At 38.9% G+C, this 25,622-nt stretch overlaps 1 protein-coding gene across 1 annotated transcript in view; it reads right to left on the bottom strand.

Moving 5' to 3' along the window:
• Positions 1-24,384, bottom strand: part of UNC79 (unc-79 homolog, NALCN channel complex subunit) — a 280,737-nt gene extending 256,353 nt beyond the window's left edge. Inside the window, exon 1 of the mRNA XM_055555941.1 lies at positions 24,276-24,384. Coding sequence (XP_055411916.1) covers positions 24,276-24,297 — 22 coding nt within the window. The 5' untranslated portion in view covers positions 24,298-24,384. The remainder of the gene's footprint in view (positions 1-24,275) is intronic.
• Positions 24,385-25,622: the final 1,238 nt, after the last annotated feature.

The raw sequence follows: 25,622 nt of genomic DNA, 5'->3' as shown, positions 1-25,622 counted from the left end.
TTTGAAAAACAACTTCATTCACAAAAATGAATGAGGAAATAAGTTTAGGAATAAGTTTAATGAATGTTGTGACAACTACAAGCTATTACAAAGGGGAAGCAAACAATATGTAAATAAGTATACACATATATCATTGCAAGGATCAGCGAAGACTCTATGTTGTTAAGATAGTAATCCTCCTCAAATTAATCTATAGACCAAAATCCAAATAAGCCTGCTTTGAATAAAGTGACAAATTAATCTTAAAATTTATATTTAAAAAAGAACCTAAAATAGCTAAAATGATTTTTAAAAATAAGAACAAAGTTGGAAGACTTACACTACTTGATTTCAAGACTTACTACAAACTTACAAAATAAAAACGGTATGTCACTGGCATAAAGATAGACATATAGACGGATAAACAGAATAGAGTCCAGAGATAGCTAGACATATATATGGTCAATTGATCTTCAACAAAGGTATCAAAGTAATTCAATGGAGACAAGATAGTTTTTGTAAGAAACATGCAGAAACAACTGGATATTACATATGGAAATAATGAACTTCACGCCTTCAGTTCAGTTCGGTCGCTCAGTCATGTCCAACTCTTTGCGACCCCATGAACCGCAGCACACCAGGCCTCCCTGTCCATCACCAACTGCCAAAGTCTACCCAAACCCATGTCCATTGAGTCACTGATGCCATCCAACCATCTCATCCACTGTTGTCCCCTTCTCCTCCCACCTTCAATCTTTCTCAGCATCAGGGTCTTTTCCAATAAGTCAGTTCTTCCTGTCAGGTGGCCCAAGTATTGGAGTTTCAGTTTCAGCATCAGTCCTTCCAATGAATATTCAGGACTGATTTCCTTTAGGATGAACTGGTTGGATCTCCTTGAAGTCCAAGGGATTCTCAAGAGTCTTCTCCAACACCACAGTTCAAAAGCATCAATTCTTCGGTGCTCAGCTTTCTTTATAATCCAGCTCTCACATCATACATGACTATTGGAAAAACCATAGCCTTAACTAAATGGACCTTTGTTGACAAAGTAATGTCTCTGCTTTTTAATATGCTGTCTAGGTTGGTCATAACTTTCCTTCCAAGGAGTAAGCGTCTTTTAATTTCATGGCTGCAGTCACCATCTGCAGTGATTTTGGAGCCCCCAAAAATATAGTCTGACACTATTTCCATTGTTTCCCCATGTATTTGCCATGAAGTTATGGGACCGGATGCCATGATCTTAGTTTTCTGAATGTTGAGCTTTAAGCCAACTTTTTCACTCTCCTCTTTCACTTTCATCAAGAGGCTCTTTAGTTCCTCTTCACTTTCTGCCATAAGAGTGGTGTCATCTGCATATCTGAGGTTATTGATATTTCTCCCAGAAATCTTGATTCCAGCTTGTGCTTCATCCAGCCCAGCGTTTCTCATGATGTTCACTGCATATAAGTTAAATAAGCAGGGTGACAATATACAGCCTTGACGTATTCCTTTTCCTATTTGGAACCAGTCTGTTGTTTCATGTCCAGTTCTAACTGTTGCTTCCTGACCTGCATACAGATTTCTCAAGAGGCAGGTCAGGTGGTCTGGTATTCCCATCTCCTTCAGAATTTTTCACAGTTTATTGTGATCCACACAGTCAGAGGCTTTGGCATAGTCAATAAAGCAGAAATAGATGTTTTTCTGATACTCTCTTGCTTTTTCGATGATCCAGTGGATGTTGACAATTTGATCTCTGGTTCCTCTGCCTTTTCTAAAACATCTTGAACATCTGGAAGTTCAAGGTTCATGTATTGCTGAAGCCTGGCTTGGAGAATTCCTCATACCATACATAAAAAGTGACTCAAAAAAGTTCTTTGAGGGTCTTCCCTAGTGATCCAGAGGCTAAGACTCCTCACTCCCAATGCAGGGGGCCTGAGTTCGAGCCCTGTTCAGGGACTAGATCCTGCATGTTGCAACTAAGAGTTTATTTGCCAAAACTAAAGATCCCACATGTCACAACTAAGACCTGGCACAGCCAAATAAAATTTTTTTTTAAATGTTCACTGACCCAAATGTTAGAGATAAAACTGTTACGTTTCTAGAAGTAAATCTTTATGTTGTTGAGTTAGGCAAACATTGTTTAAATAGGAGACCAAAACACAAATAATAAAAGAAAAAATGGACTTCATGGACATAATAAAATGGACTTCATGGTTTAAAAGTGTCACTTTTCAAAAGTGATTATTAAGAAAACACAAAGGTAATACACAGAGCAGAAGCAAAATTTTTCACAACAAAAACCTGCTATTCAGAATACATGAAGAACTCATAACTCAATAAGACAACCAAAAAAAAAAGCTAATAAAAAAATGGACAAAATATTGGAACTAACATTTCCCAAAAGATATACAAATGCCAATAAGCACATGAAAATATGTTTAACATTGCTAGTCCTTGGAGAAATGCTAATTAAAACTACAGTGAAATACAACTGCACACATGCTAGAATGACTAAAGTAAAAAACACTCTCAATACCAAGTGTCGGTGAGAATGGAATATGTGGCAGCTGGAACTATCTCCTACATTGCTGGTGGAAATGCAAGATGCTACAACCACCTTGCAAAACAATATGGTGATACCTTATAACACTAAATACAATGGTCAAGCAATTCCATTGCTGGGTACTCACCCTAGACAAATAAAAACATATGTCCCCTTGAAAACCTGTCTGGAGAAATTTTAGCAGCATTTTTCATAATGGCCAAAAACTGAAAACAACCCAAATAATATATACAAATCATGGAACACTATAGAGAAAATATATATAAATACACACAACAGCATTAGTGAATCTCAAAAATATTATGCTAAATAAAAGTAGTCAAATTGAAAGACTATAAGAACAAAGTTGGAAGACTGAATTATTACTGAATGATTCCACTGATATGAACTTCTAGAAAAGGCAAACTATAGTGATGGAAAGCAGATCAATGGCTGCCTGGAGTTAGGAGTAGAAGGCGATCAAGAGCAAAGGGGCACAAGGAATATTCTTCAGGTAAGAGAACTACTCAATATACTGTTTAAGGTGATGCTTACACAATTCAATCTGCTTAATAAAAGTCAGAGCACTGTGCTTTGAAAACAGTTTTTTTTTTTCCTGAAAACAGAATTTTATTATATGTAACTATTTCCATAATAAACAAAAAGAGGATAAAATAACACATACTAGAATATGGAGATACTTGGGCATGCTACATTAGAAGACAGAATGATGTAGCCACTTGTACTTACTTATAGTGACTAAGCTTGAATTTATGAAAAGTAAGGTAATAATATTCAACTAAATACTGTCAACTTTATTTATATTTGGCATTTGAATTTAAGAACTAAATAAATATATATGCATGTCATGAATAGGTTAGTTCATATAAAGACTAATAAAGATATACTGCATGGATGACTCTCTAAAACCACAAAAGCAATGCAGAGAGACATTTCTAAAACTTCCCCAATAGAAAGTGATCCATACAGAAGATAAGCAAAAAAGACTCAGCATACATATGACAGGAATCACAAAGAATGTCAAATGATAAGCCAAAGTAAATATTAAATTATACTCTATAATTTTAGAACACTTTCCTAAAATTAAGAAAAAAACCCTCAAATTTATATATCATGCTTCAGCACAATCATTTCAGCATGACGAACACTGAATCATATTACAGTTTAAATTACTTTAAAAATAAAATAAAACATCATTTGGACAACCATGCAAAAAAGCTAAGACACCAATAAGAGAAAGAAAACAAGATTGTCCCCTGACTTTTCAGCCAATTCCTAAAACCCAAAGAACATTAGTTCAGTCGCTAGTCGTGTCCCACTCTTTGTGACCACATGGACTGCAGCAAAGCAGGCTTCCCTGTCCATCACCAACTCCTGGAATGTACTCAAACTCAAGTCCAGTGAGTCAATGATGCCATCCAACTATCTCATCCTCTGTTGGCCCCTTCTCCTGCTTTCAATCTTTCCCAGTATCAAGGTCTTTTCCAATGAGTCAGTTCTTTCCATCAGGTGGCCAAAGTACTGCAGTTTTGGCTTCAGCATCACTCCTTCCAATGAATATTCAGGACTGATTTCCTTTAGGATGGACTGGTTATATCTCCATGCAGTCCAAGGGACTCTCAACAGTCTTCTCCAACACCACAGTTCAAAAGCATCAATTCTTTGGTGCTCAGCTTTCTTTATAGTCCAGCTCTCACAACCATACATGACTACTGGAAAAACCATAGCTTTGGCTAGACAGACATTTGTTGGCAAAATGATGTCTCTGCTTTTTAATATGCTGTCTAGGTTGGTCATAACTTATCTTCCAAGGAACAAGCGTCTTTTAATTTCATGGCTGCAGTCACCATCTGCAGTGATTTTGGAGCCCCCCCAAATTAAGTCTGTCACTGTTTCCACTGTTTCCCCATCTATTTGCCACGAAGTGATGGGACTGGATGCCATGATCTTAGTTTTCTGAATGTTGAGCTTTAAGCCAACTTTTTCACTCTCCTCACCTTCGTCAACAGGCTCTTAAGTTCTTCTTTGCTTTCTGCCGTAAGGGTGGTATCATCTGCATATCTGAAGTTATTGATATTTCTCCTGGTGATCTTGATTCCAGCTTGTGCTTCCTCCAGCCCAGCATTTCTCATGATGTACTCTGCATATAAGTTAAATAAGCACGGGTGACAATATACAGCTTTGATGTACTCCTTTCCCGATTTGGAACCAGTCCATTGTTCCATGTCCAGTTCTAACTGTTGCTTCCTGACCTGCACACAAATTTCTCAAGAGGCAGGTCAGGTGGTCTGGTATTCCCATCTCCTTCAGAATTTTCCACAGTTTGTTGTGATCCACACAGTCAAAGGCTTTGGCGTAGTCAATAAAGCAGAAGTAGATGCTTTTCTGGAACTCTCTTGCTTTTTTGATGATCCAATGGATGTTGGCAATTTGATCTCTGGTTTCTCTGCCTTTTCTAAAACCAGCTTGAACATCTGGAAGTTCACGGTTCATGTACTGTTGAAGCCTCACTTGGAGAATTTTGAGCATTACTTTGCTAGCGTGTGAGCTGATTGAAATTGTGCGATAGTTTAAACATTCTTTGGTATTGCCTTTCTTTGGGATTAGAATGAAAACTGCCCTTTTCCAGTCCTATGGCCACTGCTGGCTTCCAAATTTGCAGACATATTGAGTGCAGCACTTTCGCAGCATCATCTTTTAGGATTTGAAATAGCTCAACTGGAATTCCATCACCTCTACTAGCTTTGTTCGTAGTGTTGCTTCTTAAGGCCCACTTGACGTCACATTCCAGGATGTCTGGCTCTAGGTGAGTGATCACACCATCGTGGTTATCAGGGTCATGAAGATCTTTTTTTGTATAGTTCTTCTGTGTATTCTTGCCACCTCGTCTTAATATCTTCTGTTCTGTAAGGTCCATAATGTTTCTGTCCTTTATTGTGCCCATCTTTGCATGAAATGTTCCTTTGGTATCTCTAATTTTCTTGAAGAGATCTCTAGTCTTTCCCATTCTATTGTTTTCCTCTATTTCTTTACATTGATCACTGAAGAAGGCTTTCTTATCTCTCCTTGCTAGCCTTTGGAACTCTGCATCCAAATGGGTATATCTTTCCTTTTCTCCTTTGCCTTTTGAGTCTTTTTTGTAAGGCCTCCTTGGACAACCATTTTACCTTTTTGCATTTCTTTTTCTTGGGGATGGTCTTGATCACTGCCTCCTGTACAATGTCATGAACCTCCGTCCATAGTTCTTCAGGCATTCTGTCTATCAGATCTAATCCCTTGAATCTATTTGTCACATCCACTGCATAATCGTAAGGGATTTGATCTAGGTCATGCCTGAATGGTCTATTGGTTTTCTTCTAGACCTACTTCTTCAGTTTAAGTCTGAATTTGGCAATAAGGAGTTGATGATCTGAGCCATAGTCAGCTCCCGGTCTTGTTTTTGCTGACTGTATAGAGCTTCTCCATCTTTGGCTGCAATAATTATAATTAATCTGATTTCAGTATTGACCAACTGGTGATGTCCACGTGTACAGTCTTCTCTTGTGTTGCTGGAAGAGGGTGTTTGCTATGACCAATGTGTTCTTTGGCAAAACTCTGTTAGCCTTTGACCTGCTTCATTTTGTACTCTAAGGCCACATTTGCCTGTTACTCCAGGTAGCTCTTGACTTCCTACTTCTGCATTCCAGTCCCCTATAATGAAGAGGACATCTTTTTTGTGTGTTAGTTCTAGAAGGTCTTGTAGGTCTTCATAGAACCATACAACTTCAGCTTCTTCAGCATTATGGTGAGCACATAGACTTGGATTATTGTGATATTGAATGGTTTGCCTTGGAAACAAACAGATCATTCTGTCATTTTGAGAGTGCACCCAAGTACTGCATTTCAGACTCTTTCATTGACTATGATGGCTACTCCATTTCTTCTAAGGGATTCTCGCCCACAGTAGTAGATATAGTTGTCATCTGAGTTAAATTCATCCATCCCAGTCCATTTTAGTTTGCTGATTCCTAAAATGTCGATGTACACTCTTGCCATCTCCTGTTTGACCACTTCCAATTTGCCTTGATTCATGGACCTAACATTCCAGGTTCCTATGCAATATTGCTCTTTATAGTATCGGACTTTACTTCCATCACCCGTCACATCCACAACTGGGTGTTGTTTTTGCCTTGCTCCGTCTCTTCATTCTTTCTGGGGTTACTTCTCCACCGATCTCCAGTAGCATATGAGGCAACTACTGACCTGGGGAGTTCATCTTTCAGTGTTCTATCTTTTTGCCTTTTCATAGTGTTCCTGGAGTTCTCAAGGCAAGAATACTGAAGTGGTTTGCTATTCCTTTCTCCAGTGGACCACATTTTGTCAGAACTCTCTACCATGACCCATCCATCTTCAGTGGCCCTACATGGCACGGCTCACAGTTTCATTGAGTTAGATGAACAAAGAACATGATGTGACAAATTTAAGACACTAAAGGAAGAGAAATATGAATCAAGGATTTTACATCTACCCAAACTGGCCTCCAAGTACAAAGCAGCAAACAATTATAAACTTACTGAAACTCAAAGTACATTGATCCTGTGAACCCTTACTAAAGAATGTATTAATAGTAGAAAAAAAAAAACATTCAGACAACCAAAGACTGAGACAGTAACGTAAGAATGATTGGTGAGCACTAAATATAAATATTCATACAGAACAAAGTTAACCCATGGTCACAAAAGAGAGAATATAATAGACAAGTATGTGTATGTGTGTATTAGTCGCTCAGTCATGTCCAACTCTTTGCAACCCCATGGATATAGCCTGCCAGGCTCCCCTGTCCATGGAATTTTCCAAGCAAGAATATTGGAGTGGATTCCCATTCCCTTCTCCAGCAGATCTTCACAACACAGGGATCGAACCCGGGTCTCAGCGTTGCAGGCAGATACCATCTGAGTCACCAGGGAAGCTGGTAGACAAGTATAAATTATCAAAAATTGTGGAAAAGAGAATAAGGAGTGCATGTAGATACGACTGTCCATTAGACATTAACTGGAAATAATAGGATATTGCTTTAGATCAAATACTGGAATAGAAGGAGTAAGGGAGAAGAGGTTACAAGATAATTTCAATATTGTTCAATGCAGGGAACCAGTAAGCCAAAAAAAAGTATATTAATGGTATTATATAAAGGTATTAGTATTAAATATATAGTTAACCAATAGTACAAACAAACAAACAGATAAGACTGACTGCATAATGAAAAACCATAGATACAAAAGACAAAAAAAACCAAACCAATATGATAGAACTGATGTCAAACATTAATCATATCAGTAGATGGAAATGGGCTTAACTCCCCTATTCAAAGAAAAGGCCAATGAATCAAAATTCAACACTATGCAGAATACAAGAGATACACCTAAAACAAAGAGATTCAAAAGAGTTAAAAATAAAAGGATGGAGAAAGATGTAGCAGGCAAACACAAATAAAAAGAAAACAGGGGTCTTAATCTTGATACCTGACAAGGTGGAAGTGAGACCAAAAACCATTACAATGTATTAAAAAGGCCACTGCATAATGCTTAAGGCTACAATTCACAATGAGGATATTATAGTTATTAATATTTATGCATCCAATAACACAGCAGTAACTTTCATTAAGCTGAAACCTACAGGAAATTCAAAGAGAAATAGGCAGAAACACACTAACATTAGGAGATTTAACATACATCTCAAAATCCAAGATTGAGCTGACTAAAAATTAAATAAGGACAACATAGGTCAGGTGGATCTTTAAGATCTATATCAAATTTTGAACCCCAATAATAGCAATTACAATTTATTTTCAAGTACACATGGAACATTCACAAAAACTGATAATCTTATGCCACAGAGAAAAGCTCAATAATTTTCAAAGAATAGAAATAATGCAAACACCATCCTCACACTATAATGCAATAAAAGAAGAAATCAATACCAAAATAAAAAGATGTTAACTAGACTTACTACAGTAATCATTTGCAATATACACAAATATTTTCTTAGTTTTTTTTTGTGTTTTTTTTTTTGTTTTTTGGCCACACTGCACAGCATGCAGAATCTTAATTCCTTGGCCAGGTATCAAACTTGTACCCCCTGCACTGGAAGCACAGGTTCCTAACCACTGGACTGCCAGGGAAGTTTCTATACACAAATACTGAATTATGTTGCACAACTTAAACTAATATTACATTTTAATTATAACTTCAATTTTAAAAAGAAACAGAAACATACATATGAAATAAAAAACAAATATGCCCTTCCACATGGAAATTTACAAGCACACTTTTAAACAACACTTGAGTCAAAGGCAAAAATACAAAATTAAACTGCAGAACTTTGTGAAAGTAATAATAAAAACCTGATATTATCAGAATCTGTAGGCTACACCTAAATGAAATGTCAAAGAAAACATATGGCATGAAATGCCCATATGAAAAAAATTAAACACCCAACACAAAAAGCTAGAAAAAAAAAAAGAGAGATGTTTGTGGAAAATAGATTTAATAAAAGGAGAAAGTAAACTCTAAAAAAGCAGCAGAAATAATAAATAATTCCAAAACTTGTTCCTTATAAAAAAAAGTAACAAAATAGACAAACCACTAACTAAATATATAGGGAAAAAAGGTGGTGGGGATTTGGGAGGGAAAAAAACAAAATGCACAACATTAAGTACATAACATCAGAAATAACAATGAGAAAATAAAACATCAGAACAGGGGAAATTAAAAATTTTCTAAAGGATTATTTTTCTTAGTTCTATGCAAATAAATTTGAAAACTTAGATGAAATGCAAAAAATTTTAGAGAAATAAAACTTACCAAAATTGACCCCAGTAGAAACAGAAAGTCTAAATAGAACAAAGATCATAAAGAAAATAAAAGAAGTTAAAAAGTTTCACTATTAAAAAAAAAAAAACTAGGCCAGATGATTTCACATGGGAACCCTAACAAACTCTGAAAGATCAGAAAACTTCCAGTGTTACTTTAATTATTCCAGAGCAGAGAGGAAAAAAAGGAAATCTTCCAAACCCATTTTATGTAGTGAGTATAACACTGTTTCCAGAAACTGACTAGAATCACTCCCCACCCTATCCCTCCAAAAAGCAATGGACCAATCTAACTTACAAATATCAATGCAAAAATTATTAAATAAAACATGATAAACTCCAATCCAGCATATTAATGAATAGAAGTCATATGGTCTCCATAGATAAAGAAAATGAACTTGACAAAATTCAACACCACTCAAGTTTTTTAACTCAATAAAATAAAAATTCATGGACACTTCCTTAATACCTTAATATGTTACCTCGACACCCCCAAAAATGTTAATAGAGAAATTAGTGGCTTTCCTACTAAGATTCAGAATGACACAATACTCATTCTCTATGCTATATTTAAAATAGTGTTGGAAATATTTGCCAATGCAATTATAAAAGAGAAAGTAATTAGAGAAAAAAATTGGATAGAAAAGAGTAAGATTATTTTCTATTTCTAGATTATATAATTATTTATATTTTGATAACCCAAAGAATAGATGGAAAAACAAGTGCAAAAATAAAATAATTTGGTAAAGTAGGGTTATAAAATTGGCATACAAAAATTAATAACATTCATGTACAAATACAAAAATATAGAAGACAAACCTCAATTATGATAGAAAAAATATATCAAAAAATGCTAAGCATAAGCTTAACTAGAAATTATAAAAAACACCCTTTCTAAAAGCACCTTTAGGAAAGCCACCAAAAAAACTTGAAAACAAATAGAAAGACATACCATGTTCCTAGATGGTAAAATTCAATATCCTGAAGATGTCAGTTTTCCTCAAGTTATTTTATAAATTTAAAATGATACTCAAAAATACCATCAAGCTTTTTTCTGGAGCTATGAAACTTGATTATAAAATTAGTTTGAAAGAATAAAAAATAATAGCCAGAAAAATTTGGAAAATAAAAACAATGTTGAACCAGGGAAAAGAGATTCGAGTTCAATACTCTAAAACAAAATTTAGCCTACAGTCTAAAAAAGAGAGGGAGTATAACAAGGATAATAAAGGGCAAGGATTGGCTCTCTGTGAATAAGTCATGCCAAGTTCACTTCAGTGTCTTATTTCTTTGGGGAATTCTTTGGGGGAATCTGGACAGAGTAACAAAGGAAAGCTAAAGGTATAATATATACATCTCAGCAAAGTGAACTCACAATAAAGGACAGAAATGGTATGGACCTAACAGAAACTGAAGATATTAAGAAGAGGTGGCAAGAATACACAGAACTATACAAAAAAGATCTTCATGACTCACATAACCACAACAGTGTGATCACTGACCTAGAGCCAGACATCCTGGAATGTGAAGTCAAGGGGCCTTAGGAAGCAACACTATGAACAAAGCTAGTGGAGGAGATGGAATTCCAGTTGAGCTATTTCAAATCCAAAATATGATGCTGTGAAAGTGCTGCACTCAATATGCCAGCAAATTTGGAAAAGTCAGCAGAGGCCAAGGACTGGAAAAGGTCAGTTTTCATTCCAATCCCAAAGAAAGGCAATGCCAAAGAATGCTCAAACTACCACACAATTGTATTTACCTCACATGCTAGCAAAGTAATGCTCAAAACTCTCCAAGCCAGGCTTTAACAGTACGTGAAGCTGGATTTAGAAAAGGCAGAGGAACCAGGGATCAAATTGCCAACATAAGCTGGATCACAGAAAAACAAGATAGTTCCAAAAAAACGTCTACTTCAACCCCACTGACTACGCCAAAGCCTTTGACTGTGTGGTTCACAACAAACTGTGGAAAATACTTCAAGAGATGGAAATAACAGACCACCTATCTGCCTCCTGAGAAATCTGTATGCAGGTCAAGAAGCAAGCATTAGAACTGGACATGGAACAATGGACTGGCTCCTAATCAGGAAAGGAGCATGTCAAGGCTGTATATTGTCACCCTGCTTATTTAGCTTCTATGCAGAGTACATCATGAGAAATGCTGGGCTGGAAGAAGCATAAGATTGGGCTGGAATCAAGATTGGCGGAAGAAATATCAATAATTTCAGATATGCAGATGACACCACCCTTATGGCAGAAAGCAAAGAAGAACTAAAAAGCCTCCGGATGAAAGTGAAAGTGGAGAGTGAAAAAGTTGGCTTAAAGCTCAACATTCAGAAAACTAAGATCATGGCATCCAGTCCCATCACTTCATGGCAAATAGATGGAGAAACAATGGAAAGTGAGAGACTTTATTTTGGGGGGCTCCAAAATCACTGAAGATGGTGACTGCAGCTATGAAATTAAAAGATGTTTGCTCCTTGGAAGAAAAGCTATGACCAACCTAGGCAGTATATTAAAAAGCAGAGACATCACTTTGCCCATAAAGGTCCATCTAGTCAAAGCTATGGTTTTTCCAGTAATCATGTATGGATGTGAGAGTTGGACTATAAAGAAAGCTGAGCACTGAAGAATCGATGCTTTTGAAATATGGTATTGGAGAAGACTCTTCAGAGTCCCTTGGACTGCAAGGAGATCAAGCCAGTCAACCCTAAAAAAAAAAAAAAATCAGTCCTGAATATTCACTGGAAGGACTGATTGCTGAAGTTGAAACTCCAATACTTTGGCCACCTGATGTGAAGAATGGACTCATTGGAAAAGACCTTGATGCTGGGAAAGACTGAAGGCAGGAGGAGAAGGGGTGACAGAGGATGAGATGGCTGGATGGCATCACCGACTCAATGGACATGAGTTTGAGCAAGCTCCAGGAGTTGGTGATGGACAGGGAAGCCTGGCGTGCTGCAGTCCATGGATCACAAAGAGTCGGACACGACTGAGCTATTGAACTGAACTGAAAGTGAACTCAAACTGTAAGCTCCCCTAGAGCCTGGTACAGAGCCTGACACACTGCAGACACTCAAAAAATATTTTTTGAATATGACAATGGACAAGCTGGGACCTCCCTGGTGGTCCAGTGGTTAAAACTCCAAGTGCCCAGTGCAAGGGGTACTGGTTCTATCCCTGGATGGAACTAAAATCCCTCATGTCTCTAGGCCTTGCCAAAAAAAGAGAGAGAGAGAGAGAAAGAAAACGGACAACTTGATGAAATATGATTGGGTAGTACCACAATAGAATGCATTTGTAGTTGATGAAACTGTCTTATTTAAGATGTATTGATTAATGGTGCAAAAGTAACTCAAAACAAGCTATTTAATGGTATATCACATGCTTTCTTTACTTCTTTTCTTCCGATCAACATTGGGGGGGAGGTATTTTATATAGGGATGCATGTCACTTTGGTAAGTGATGCAAAACTAATGAAGGAATGGTTATTATGTTGAATGATAAAATCAGGCACAACAATGAGATGACACTAAAAAGATGAAATTCAATAGTCTGTAGTGGGTTGAACTGTGTCCCCCAAAATACTATGTTCAAGTCTTAAACCCTGATCCCATAACTGTAAACTTATTTGGAAATAAGGTCTTTGTAGATGTAAACAGATTAAAATGAGGTCAAACTGGTTTAAGCTGGGCCCTAAATCCAATCATCTTATCCATGAGAGGGCAGAAAGAATAAAAACTACAATCACAGAAAACTAACCAAACTGTGACATTGTACAGGAGGCAGTGATCAAGACCATTCCAAAGAAAAAGAAATCCAAAGCAGCAAAATGATTGTCTGAGGAGGCCTTACGAATAGCTGAGAAAAGAAGAGGAGCTAAAGGCAAAGGAGAAAAGGAAAGATACCCACCTGAATGCAGAGTTCAAAAGAATAGCAGGGAGAGATAAGAAAGCCTTCCTCAGCAATCAAAGCAAAGAAATAAAGGGAAATAATAGAATGGGAAAGACTAGATATCTCTTCAAGAAAATTAGAGATACCAAGGGAACATTTCATGCAAAGATGGGCTCAATAAAGGACAAAAATGGTATGGACCTAAAAGAACAGAAGATATAAAGAGAGGTGGCAAGAATACACAGAAGAACTATACGAAAAAGATCTTCATGACCCAGATAACCACAACTGTTTGATCACTCACCTACAGCCAGACATCCTGGAATGCGAAGTCAAGTGGGCCTTAGGAAGCATCACTACAAACAAAGCTAGTGGAGGTGATGAAATTCCAGTTGAGCTATTTCAAATCCTAAAAGACGATGCTGTGAAAGTGCTGCACTCAATATGCCAGCAAATTTGGAAAACTCAGCACTGGCCAAAGGACTGGAAAAGGTCAGTTTTCATTCCAGTCCAAAGAAAGGCAATGCCAAAGAATGTTCAAACTTCCACACAGTTGGACTCATCTCACACACTAGCAAGTGAAGTCGTTCAGTCATGTCTGACTCTTTGCAATCCCATCGACTGTGGCCTGCCAGGCTTCTCAATCCATGGATTTTCCCGGCAAAAATACTGGAGTGGGTAGCCATTTTCTTCTCCAGGAGATCTTACCACCCAGGGATCAAACCCAGGTCTCCCACACTGTGGGCAGGCTCTTTACCATCTGAGCTACAAGGGAAGCCCACACGCTAGCAAAGTAATGCTCAAAATTCTCCAAGCAAGGCTTTAACAGTACATACATGAACTGAGAACTTTCAGATGTTCAAGCTGGATTTGGAAAAGTCAGAGGAATCAGAGATCAAATTGCCAACATCCACTGGAACATAGAAAAAGCAAGAGAGTTTCAGAACAACATTTACTTCTGATTCATAGACTACATAAAGCCTTTGACTATGTGAATCACAACAAACTGTGGAAAATTCTTCAAGAGATGGGAATACCAGACCACTTGACCTGCCTCTTGAGAAATCTGTACACAGGTCAAGAAGCAACAGTTAGAACCATACATGGAACAACAGACTGGTTCCAAATCGGGAAAGGAGTATGTCAAGGCTGTATATTGTCACCCTGCTTATTTAACTTATATGCAGAGGACATCATGAGAAAGGCCAAGCTGGATAAAGCACAAGCTGGAATCAAGATTTCTGGGAGAAATATCAATAGCCTCAGATACACAGATGACACCACCCTTATGGCAGAAAGCAAAGAAGAACTAAAGAGCCTCTTGATGAAAGTAAAAGAGGAGAGTGAAAAAGTTGGCTTAAAACTCAACATTCAGAAAACTAAGATCATGGCATCCAGTCCCATCACTTCATGGCAAATAGATGGGGAAACAGTGGAAACAGTGACAGACTTAATTTGGGGGGGGGGGCTCCAAAATCACTGAAGATGGTGACTGCAGCCACAAAATTAAAAGACAACTGCTCCTTGGAAGAAAAGCTATGACAAATCTAGACAGCATATTAAAAAGCAGAGACATTACTTTGCCAACAAAGGTCTGTCTAGTCAAAGCTACGGTTTTTTCAGTAGTCATGTATGGATGTGAGAGTTGGACCATAAAGAAAGTTGAGCATGGAAGAATTGATGCTTTTAAACTGTGGTATTGGAGAAGACTATTGAGAGTCCCTTGGACTGCAAGGAGATCCAACCAGTCCATCCTCAAGGAAATCAGTGCTGAATATTCATTGGAAGGACTGATGTGGAAGATGAAACTCCAATACTTTGGCCACCTGATGCAAAGAATTGACTCATTTGAAAAGACCCTGATGCTGGGAAAGACTGAAGGCGGGAGGAGAAGGCGATAACAGAGGATGGGATGGTTGAATGGCATCACTGACTCGATGAACATAAGTTTGAGCAAGTTCCGGGATTTGGTGATGGAAAAGGAAGTCTGGTGTGCTGCAGTACATGGGGTCGCAAAGAGTTGAACACGACTGAGCAACTGAACCAAACTGAACTAAATCCAATGAATGCAACATTTATAAGAGAAAAGAGAAGGAGACTGGGTACAGAGACACAGAGATCACACGGGCCATGTGAAGACAGAGGCAGAGATTAGAGTGATATAGCACAAACCAAGGAATATCAAGGATCCCCAGCAATTACCAGAAGGTTGAAGAGAGGCAAGGAAGGCCAGCAGAGGAAACAAGGCTTTGCCAGCACCTTTACTTTGGACTTTCAGCCCAGTAATCATGTAAAGATGTAAAAGTTGGACCATAAAGAAGGCTGAGTGCCAACAAATTGATGCTTTCGAACTGCAGAAGACTCTGGCGAGTCCCTCGGACAGCAAGGAGTTCAAACCAGTTGATCCTCAAGGAGATTAACTCTGAATATTCATTGGAAGGACTGATGCTGAAGCTGCAATACTTTGGCCACCTGATGTGAAGAGCTGACTCATTGGAAAAGACCCTGATTCTGGGAAAGATTGAAGGCAGGAGGAGAAGGGGACAACAGAAGATGAGATGGTGGGATGGATGGCATCACTAACTCAACAGACTTGAGTTTGAGCAAACTCTAAAAGACAGTGAAGGACAGGGAAGCCTGGAGTACTGCAGTCCATGGGGTCACAAAGTGTTGGACACAATTTAGCAACTGCCTCCAGAACTGTGAAAGAATAAAGTAGCCTTATTTAAATCCACCCAGTTTGTGGTAATTTGTTATAGCAGCCCTAGGAAACTAATACAGGGTTAAGCCAAGTTCTGTATCTTCCTACTGCACGATGGAGAATGAAGGAAAACAGGCTTAACAGGTATTCTTATGGAAAAGGTCTGGCAGTTTCAGCAGACCAGAGGCTCGACATTATAATACATAAAGCTAAAGAGATCCTTACATTTTGAAATATAGCTTGGAAGAAAAGCAATGACAAACCTAGACAGCATATTAAAAAGCAGAGACATTACTTTGCCTACAAAGGTCTGTACATTCAAAGCTATGACTTTTTTCAGTAGTAATGGACATAAGTTTGAGCAAAATCCAGGAGATGGTGAAGAATAGGGAAGCCTGGGGTGCTGCAGTCCATGGGGTTGCAAAGAGTCCAATATGACTGAGTGACTGAACAACAGCTCTGCACTAGCAAAGGTATGTATAAGGTATTGAGTCTTTTTCAGATGCCACGTTTAAAGGAGGAAATAAGAAGCATCTGGAATGCATGTTTAAATGTAATGTAAAAAGTGCCTCAAAATTAAGTCATGTTATCACCCAATGTTACTGAGCAATTATTCTACATATACTTTGGCCACCTGATGCAAAGAGTCAACTCATTGGAAAAGACGCTGATGCTGGGAAAGATTGAAGGCAAAAGGAGAAGAGGGTGGCAGAGGATGAGATGGCTGGATAACATCACTGACTCAATGGACATGAGTTTGAGAAAACTCCAGGAGACAGAGAAGGACAGAAGAACCTAGTGTGCTGCAGTCCATGGGGTTGCAAAGAGTCAGACATGACTTAACAACTGAACAACAACAAAAATTCTACATATATAGAATACAGTCTAACATCTAGGAAGAGCTCACCCAACTCCCAAGGAGGTGGGGCTCTAACATGGGTACAACATGACGGGGAGCTACTGAAGGGTTTTAAAGGAAAGAATGATGAGAATGACATGGAAGCTTCTATATTTCAGATGGATTACTAAGGGAACTATGTGAGGATAGATTTTATCAGGACAAAAGGAGACAAGGGGAGATAAATTAAAAGGCTGTAATAATAGAGAAATGATGAATTCCATAATTACGATGGCGACAGTAAGAATTAATAGGAAGTGAGGGATCTGAGGAATATTTAAGACATAAAACCAGAGCACTAATACAATAACATTTGACTCTGAAAACTATTGTGAGAATGAATTACACTAATATATGTCAAAGTGCTTAATACACAATAGGCACAAACAATAGACATCTAAACTCTCCTTTCCAGAGATCATAAGATTGAAATACATGTAACTCTGACAAGACAAATTGGTTATATGATTAGGAGTTATCTGTTGTCACTTCTGAGGCAAGCTCAGTTCAGTCACTCAGTTGTGTCCGACTCTTTGAGACCCCATGAACCACAGCACGCCAGGCCTCTCTGTCAAGCTCATTTCTTCTTAAAATGCAAATAGCGTTATATATATAAATGTGTAGGTATACACACACACACACATATATAAGTACCTATGTCTACAAACATATACACACATCCTTTAGGTTTTGTCCTCGTGTCAGATCAAGCTTCTGAGACCAATGAAGAAATACACTCTAAAAGGCTGATTTCCCTCCAATTTTACTCCCACATTAAACAGGAAATGAGACACACATGATAAACTATATGCTGTTTAGAAGTGTTGTCCTTTCGAGAAATGTCTGAAAGGAGAGAAAAACCAGACAGAAATGGAATGTATACATTGAAAAAAAAGCTAAAAATTCTAAATGAAATGATTGAGCTTTCCATACTACAGGAAATGAGCTTATTGATAAGCATAGATTTTTGCTTAAGGTAGCTTTTGATGCAATAAACATTTCATTTCTAAGCCAACATATGTGTTCATTTATGCTGAGCTATTAATATCTTTTCAGAATATGAAAAATAAATACACATGAATTTCCAACATAATAATACTGTAAGATGAAAATCCCAACTTAAAGCCTTTTTATTGATTGAGTAATCAATACATAAAACTTGAACAGATATGTTCTCAAAGGATCCAAGTTACAACATGAAGAGTCCCTGACTTCAGATGTATTGTCACTGTATCTTAAAAAAAAGCTGCTGTGTGATAAGATAGCCTACCAATTAGGAATTGTAATCACTAAGCTGAATATATTAAGAGAAAACTTTAGCTCGGAGAAAGAACTAAAAATACAATGAACATTCAGGAAAAGTATCAGTTGTTATGAAATACTATAAAATTTGATTGAGCAAATATGTTTTAAGTACTTTTGATAACTATATTTTTAATTACTTATAAATCCATTTGAAAAGCATGTGAAAATTGTATATAATATGAACCTCATATTAACAAAAATATGAAATCTTCAAATGAATGATATCCAGAAACGTAATTATTCAATCCTTTCTTCTAAAAAAAGATATTTATTTATTTGGCTGCACCGTGTCTTAGTTGCAGTATGTGAACTCTTAGTTGCTACATGTGGGATCTAGTTCCCTGACCAGGGATCAAACCCAGACCCCCTGCATTGGGAGTACACTGGACCACCAGGGAAGTCCCTGTAATCCTTCTTTGTAGAAGACACTTACTTCACCTTCAACCATTTTTACTTATTCAAGAAACAGTTTTTGTGCAACCCTGTGCCCTAGACAACGATCTACATGCTGAAGACACAGATATGAACATAATACCATCTACGTGGTGCTAGTGGTAAAGAATCCACCTGTCAATGCAGAAAATGCAAGAGATATTGGGCTCGATCCCTTGGTCAGGATGATCCCCTGGAGAAGGAAATAGCAACCCACTCCAGTATTCCTGCCTGGAAAATCCCATAGACAGAGGAGCCTGGGGGACTACAGTCCATAGGGTTGCAAACAGTCAGACTGACTACAAACACACACACACACACACACACACACACACACACAAAGGGGAAGTTTAGGAAGACTCCAAATTTTTTGACTTAGGTGAATGCGTAGATCATAGTGCCATTCGCCAAAATGAGTACTCTAAAAAAGAATTACAAGTTTAGGACCAAAGACAATGCATATGGGTTTGAGTTGCCTGTAGGATGCTTGATACGGACAGAGGCCAAGAAACACGTTTAGACTAGAAAACTGAATCTGAGTGTTATCCACATAGAAGTGAGAGTTGGTACATCAAGAGTGAAGGAGAGAAAGAATCTGTGGGATTTGAAAAAGAAAAACAAGAGTAATGACAGAACCCTGTTTTTAAAGATAGGGAGAAGAGGACTTCCCTGATGATCCAGTGGATAAGAACCCACCCACCAGTGCAGGGGACACAGACTGGATCCCTTGGCAGGGAAGATCCCACGTGCTGCCAGGCAACTAAGCCTGCACACCGCAACTACTAGACCTTGCCCTAGACCCTGCATGCCTAAAGCTGCATGCCTAGAGCCCATGTTCCGCAACAAGAGAAGCCACTGCAATGAGAAGCCCGCACGCGACAACTAGAGAAAGCCATATGTCTAAATAAATAAATATTTTTTTAAAAAAAAGATAAGGAGAAGAAAGGTAGCCGTAAGAAAAAAATCTGAATAGGAACAGTCAGAAAAGAAAGAGGAAAGGGAGAGATTAAATAGGGAATAGAAAGGCTAGCGTCAAACCATGAAGAGAAATCAGAGCTGAAAACCGGGTGCTCTTTTTGCTACCACATACATGGTTAATAGCCAAACTCTAATTTTTACACATGTGAATAAAACTAGAGTTCCCTCTATAAGAAGTTAGCAATGTTGTGCAAAGACTTCTAAATGGCTACAGGTTGCAGTGCTATTCAAAGAAGTGCTTTTTATATTTTAGTCATATTATCAAATAATGTAATAAAAATAAATAAAACTATCTTTTGATTTCTCCAAGCATAACCCTTAAATATGTAAGGGATGGGGCAAGTTCAACTTCAAATCATAGTGCTAATTAGCTATACTCTTAAAATGTTTGTTTTGATGTAATCAAAAGATTTTTAGTTATCAGGATACATATGTTGAATAGGGTAAACACATTAAAAATGGTACACATTCATATTTCTGTAATTATTATAGCAAGTTTATACACAAAGTATCAGCAGGTTAATTTCCAAATTTGACACATGTTTTGATGGATATTTATGTACGTGATTTATGTAACCAGATGCTACTCTGTCATCATAATACACAAGGTGATGGATAGGCAGTTCATGCCTTAGAGATGTTCTGTATAGATGATCAGTTAGTTCTCTGCTAGATATATCAAGTCAAGGAATTGTCATGCAGAGATTCCCTCCCATTCAAAATGGATTAGGTTGATTGCTATAGAAGAGACTTGGAGACAATGAAAGGAGAATAAAAAATAGTTAATACGCTATATACCATTTAACCCACTCCAGTGTTCTTGCCTGGAGAATCCCAGGGACGGGGGAGCCTGGTGGGCTGCCGTCTATGGGGTCGCACAGGGTCAGACACGACTGAAGCGACTTAGCAGTAGCAGCATACCATTTAAACAATGGCTATTCTTTTTTTCTGCTGCACTCTGGGGGGCTAGAGCCAAACATTATCTTTATCCTTATTTTAGCAGTAAGCACAAGGTTTTATACTTGATGATAATAATAATAATAGCTAATATTTATTATGGTTGGGAAGATCCCCTGGAGGAAGAAATGGCAAACCACTCCAGTATTCTTGCCTGAAAAATCTCATGGACGGAGAAACCTGGCAGGCTACAGTCCATGGGTTGCAAAGAGTAGGACACAACTGAGCAACTGAGCATGAACACGAATATTTACTAATTTATTGTGTGTCAAGATTCTGTGCTGTGCACTTTTCATGGATCACCTCATTTATTCTTCACAACAACTATGACTATTCCCATTTTATGAATAATGCAGTTGAGGTTTAGAGAGGTTGAGTTAACTTGTCCAAGGTCACAGAGAATGTAAGAAGCAGAACTAGAATTTAAACCCAAGCAGCAGTCTGATTCTACAATCCCAACTCTTAACTTCTGCTGTTATCAAAAGCAAGCTTTTCTTGAAAGAGCACACCCAAAGTTCCAGATTGGGAAATTTTAACTCTTAAAAGACAGGAAAAACTGGGGGGGTAGGGAAGTGGATTCCTCTTTCTCCTCTTTAGAATAAAAGAACTACAAATTCTTATTTTTATCATTCTGTATCAGCCACATAAACATTTTCACTACAGTGAAGTTTCACTTTAAAACAAACAAACAACAACAACAACAAAAAAAACCGCAGCATTTGGAGGAAAAAAGTTGTAACTCTGTGCAACTGCCTGGAAATTGCTAGGCAGCTTTCACCTTCTGTTATGATGTTCTGCACAAAGCATAGGAAACTGATTGAATGTTTAAAAACAGGCCCTAAACTATGTCTTAACTATACCTAGCCTCTCTTTGATCATTTATTTATTTTATGAAAGAAAATGCTACTACATAAAAATAAAATCATCTTTCACACATCTGGGATACATTACATTTCAAAGGTAAGTCACGTAATTTGTTTGGTTGAAATGCAAGTACTTCCTCTTGACAGCTCAACCAAACTATGTCCACTTCCTGTACCAAAGAAACCTCTACCTACATCAAGAGGCCACAGGAAGAAAAATTACAGAAATAATATTTTGACACTGCATTAAGCCTCCATTCCCCCTTAGTCCTTAGGCAAGTGGTACTGTGCATGTTTCTGAATGCAGATAAGAAATGAACTTATTCTCCTTCCCATGGTCTCCACATCCAACAGAGAGAAAAATCTCATGGCCCCCTTCCCTGCTTTTTCCCCTTCCTCCTAGCTATACTCCTACTGAGTCCAAGAATAAAATATCACAGATTTGCAACTTCTCTTTGTTAAAAAGTAGTCACCCTTTGCAAACAGCAACCACACAGCCTTTCATGTGTCTGCTCTATTTTCAGGTCTATAATGTGCACTAGAGTGTCAACTCATCCATGTTAGTACATGTAAGAGAGAGACAAAAGAGATTCTTAACTTCCCTTCACCCTGAATAAAGACACCTAAAAACACCCAAAGCATCTGTATCCTTTTCACAGCCTACTCTCATGTTACCTCCTTTGCCCTCCAAAATGCTAACAGCTAACAAAGATAGATGCTACTCCTACTCCTTACTTCACAGATGGAAACTTTGAGGCACAAAACTATTAAGTTAATTGCCCAGTTAACTGTGTCTCACAGTTAATCAGAACAGCATGAAAAATTCAAATCCACATGTTCTAACTTCAAATATGGCATCCTTACCATCATCTACTGATGAAAAAAAAATCTGATTTTACAAAAATTCTAAATTACCTAAACTACATACTATGTGCACTACACAACCAAGTCAAATATAGATTATATTCATCTTGTCATTAACTGCCCAGGAAAGAGACAAGACAAAGAGTCCAGTGCATCTCAAAATATAACAAGGAAGAAGACAGTAATACTCACTGGCTTTCACCTGATATTACTTATATAATATGTAACTATAAAAGCGAATGACAGGTACTAAAATAAAATTTTCAAGGGAGTGATATTCTCACATGGGAAGTTCTGCACCAATTCCAACTATGTTACCATTACTCAAGATATAATGCATCCAATTTTTTCAAAAACCTCTGTAGAAGCAAAATTTATCTTTGATGTTTAGATTTAACTTGTCAAAATAGGCCCAAAAAATCACAATAGAACCTCCTAATGATTTAGAAGAGATGGACTAATAAGTGGGGAATAGCTGTCAGTATCATAACTACCATTTATTGAGTACTTGCTATATGCTTGAGTCACCACTCAACATTTATATATATTCTCTCATTTATAATCACAACAATCCCGTTGGCATTATTATCCCAGGTTTACAGATGAGGAAATAAAGTTCAAAGAAGTCAATTATTTTGCCCAAGGTCAAATAGTAAACAGCAGAATGAGGATCCAAACTCAGGTAGTCCAGATTCCAAAAATAAACAAACAAACAAAAATTTATATAAAGGTACACGCACTCGATGGTAGGTGAACATAAAGGATCTCTAATGAACCATTGATCTGGGAATTCTTTGAGACTTCAGTTAATTTAATCTACCTGGTGAATTAAGTGACACACTGCATTTTATCAAACACAAGCTACTGCCCCAAAATACTGAGACTACTGTTTTCAGCATTTCACAAAATGGTTTTAATAGTCATTCCAAAGAAGAATTTAAAAGACTTTTAAGCAGCAACAGCATTAGCAACATAACTGTGTACTGCTTTGAAAGAAACAAGAGTCAATTCCATGAACAGGTTTTGGTATATTTGTTATAAATTCAAAAGCATTGGTTAGTAAAAAAACGCCTTTTATTTATAGAATTTTAAGTTCCTGAATCCTTCAAGTGCACTCAGAAAAAGGTTACATGATAATCAACCTACCAAGTACATACCAAAGGCCTACTAATGTGCACTGCAATAAGAGAGGCTATAGGAAACAGATTAGAAACTTCCTCTGTCCACAAAGAGTTAGCAGGTTGTTTCCAACCAAACACACAGCCAGTCATGACTGGGACAACTAAAAACCCTTGCTATTTGTTATAGTTTGTGTGAGCTGCCCTACAAAAGAAACCTCTTTGGAAAAATAATTTGATCATTTTCCCAGAGCCCCTTTCACTTTCTTGCCAGCACTAACTCTTGCTTTAACCTATGGTTGGGGTTAGTTTCAGCATTAGTGCTGATATTGTTGATTTTTTTTCCTCACACTGAATCCAGAATTCTGCCTGGCTTTCGGCTCCCTCCCCCTTCTCTGCCTTTTAGCCTCTCCAACCCAAAGTGGAAACTGCAGACTCAAACTCCCCTATGGCTCCAGCAGCGAGAACTGGGCATGCTCAGAAGGCCAGGCAGGCTTTGGTTGCACCGACAGTTCCCCGCCCCTGATTTGCCGCTGCCCCCTTCCCCCACTCCAACAACAGATCCTGAAATGTTTATCTGAAAGATACGAGGCCTCTTTTCCTCAAGAATGACCCCATTTTAATTTCATTTCGCAGGGTCTTTCAGTCTTGCGAAACCCCACCACCAGCCGAGGAAGCCCGCATAATTTTTCAGCACCGGGGACAGCGCCGCGTTCCCATTAACGTCCACCCTCCCCCACCTTCTCTTGCACCCCCCACCCCCCCACCCGCCCCAACCTCAGCCCCCACCCCCGCACCAGCACGATGCCAAGGTCTCCCAGCAGCCGCAAACGCCGCAACTGCAATAGCTCCCAGCCGGAGGCCGGGCCGGAACGCCGGGCCGGCTGCTACTTACACTGCTCCGCTTTGGTGGACATGGTGCTGTCCAGATGGAAAGGCTTTGCCCCAAAATCTGTGTCGTGTGAGCTCCCTCGCTCCGCCAGCGATGTTGCGAGGAAAAGAGCGCATACCCCCCACCCCCCACCCCCTCGCTTTCCCCCTCCCTTAGGCCCGTGTCGCTACCATTCGGACAAAACGCACATCAAATTGCAGAATTCGGTCCCGGAAGGTTAGGAAATCGCCCCCGGAGAAATGGGTGGGATTTAATAGGCGGCCAAAGGCTTCCTGTCCGTCCCCTCCTGGAGCTGCCCGCGTTGATGTGGGCGGGGAGACCGAAAGAAGAGAGCAAGCTGCGGCTCCTGGTGAAATGGGGAAAATGGGCTCGACCAGGGGAGGAGTATTTCCATTCATAAGGCGCACGGAGGGGACGGGTGTTTCCCAGAGAAAAGCCTCTTAAAGTGCCGGAGTCCCCGACCATTTGGATCTCCCATTGGCGTTTTCCGGGCCTGTAAATCCTGCTTCGGGAGTAGCCCCCGATGCCTCAACGGGGTGACCGGAGAGGGACACAGGTGCGTCCCACGCTTGGTCTCAGCCTCCTAGAGGAAGGAGAGGGAGGCGGATCCGGGGCGGGCTGGAGAGAGCCGGAGCCGGAGGGTGGCGAGGATGCTTCTGAGGACCGCAAGGAAGGAAATGCAGAAGTAACCCTCAGCATGGCTTCCCGGCGTGCTGCGGTCCGTGCCCTCTGTCTCCCCTCTCAGATGGGCTCTCCTGCGGGTGATTAAGATGGGAGGTCCCAATGCCAGGGGGCTGTGAGAAGACTTTAGAAGTCGAGTCTAGGGAAGGAGGAGATTTCCTCCGATGGTGAGTGAAGCTGAAAGGACCACAGAAAAGGGAAATGCAGGATCGGAAACAGGAGGAATCAGCTGTGCGCCCATGCAACCACCCAGGAGGGAGACCGGCACCCTCTTCCTCTTAGGAAGACCCTCTGCTGGGAAACCAAACGAAGCCAATAGAAAAAGAAGGCGATGGAAACACGCATTAAGCATATTAATAGGAAAATACTTAAATACTCAAGTACAGTGTGGAAAGACACTCTGAGCCTGGACTTGGAGTCAGAAGAATCAGATTCAAGACTCAGCCCTACCACTTACTCATTCTAGGACTAATCCTAATCTCACTAAGCCTCAGTTGCTTCTTCTGTAAAATGGGAACAATAAAACCTACAGTCACTGAAAGAGTTAGTGGGTGGGTCAAATGATATAATGGATGTCCAAGTCCTTTTAAAATGAAAGTACTGTACAAGTGCCAATCATTATGACGATTCTTAATTCAAATAATTTCAATAGCTGGTGTTAGCTGAGTT

The sequence above is a fragment of the Bubalus kerabau genome, chromosome 19, assembly GCF_029407905.1.
Source record: "Bubalus kerabau isolate K-KA32 ecotype Philippines breed swamp buffalo chromosome 19, PCC_UOA_SB_1v2, whole genome shotgun sequence".
Lineage (NCBI taxonomy): Eukaryota > Metazoa > Chordata > Mammalia > Artiodactyla > Bovidae > Bubalus > Bubalus kerabau.
The sequence above is the reverse complement of the archived record's forward strand: the minus strand, read 5'-3'. Positions and strand labels throughout refer to the sequence as shown.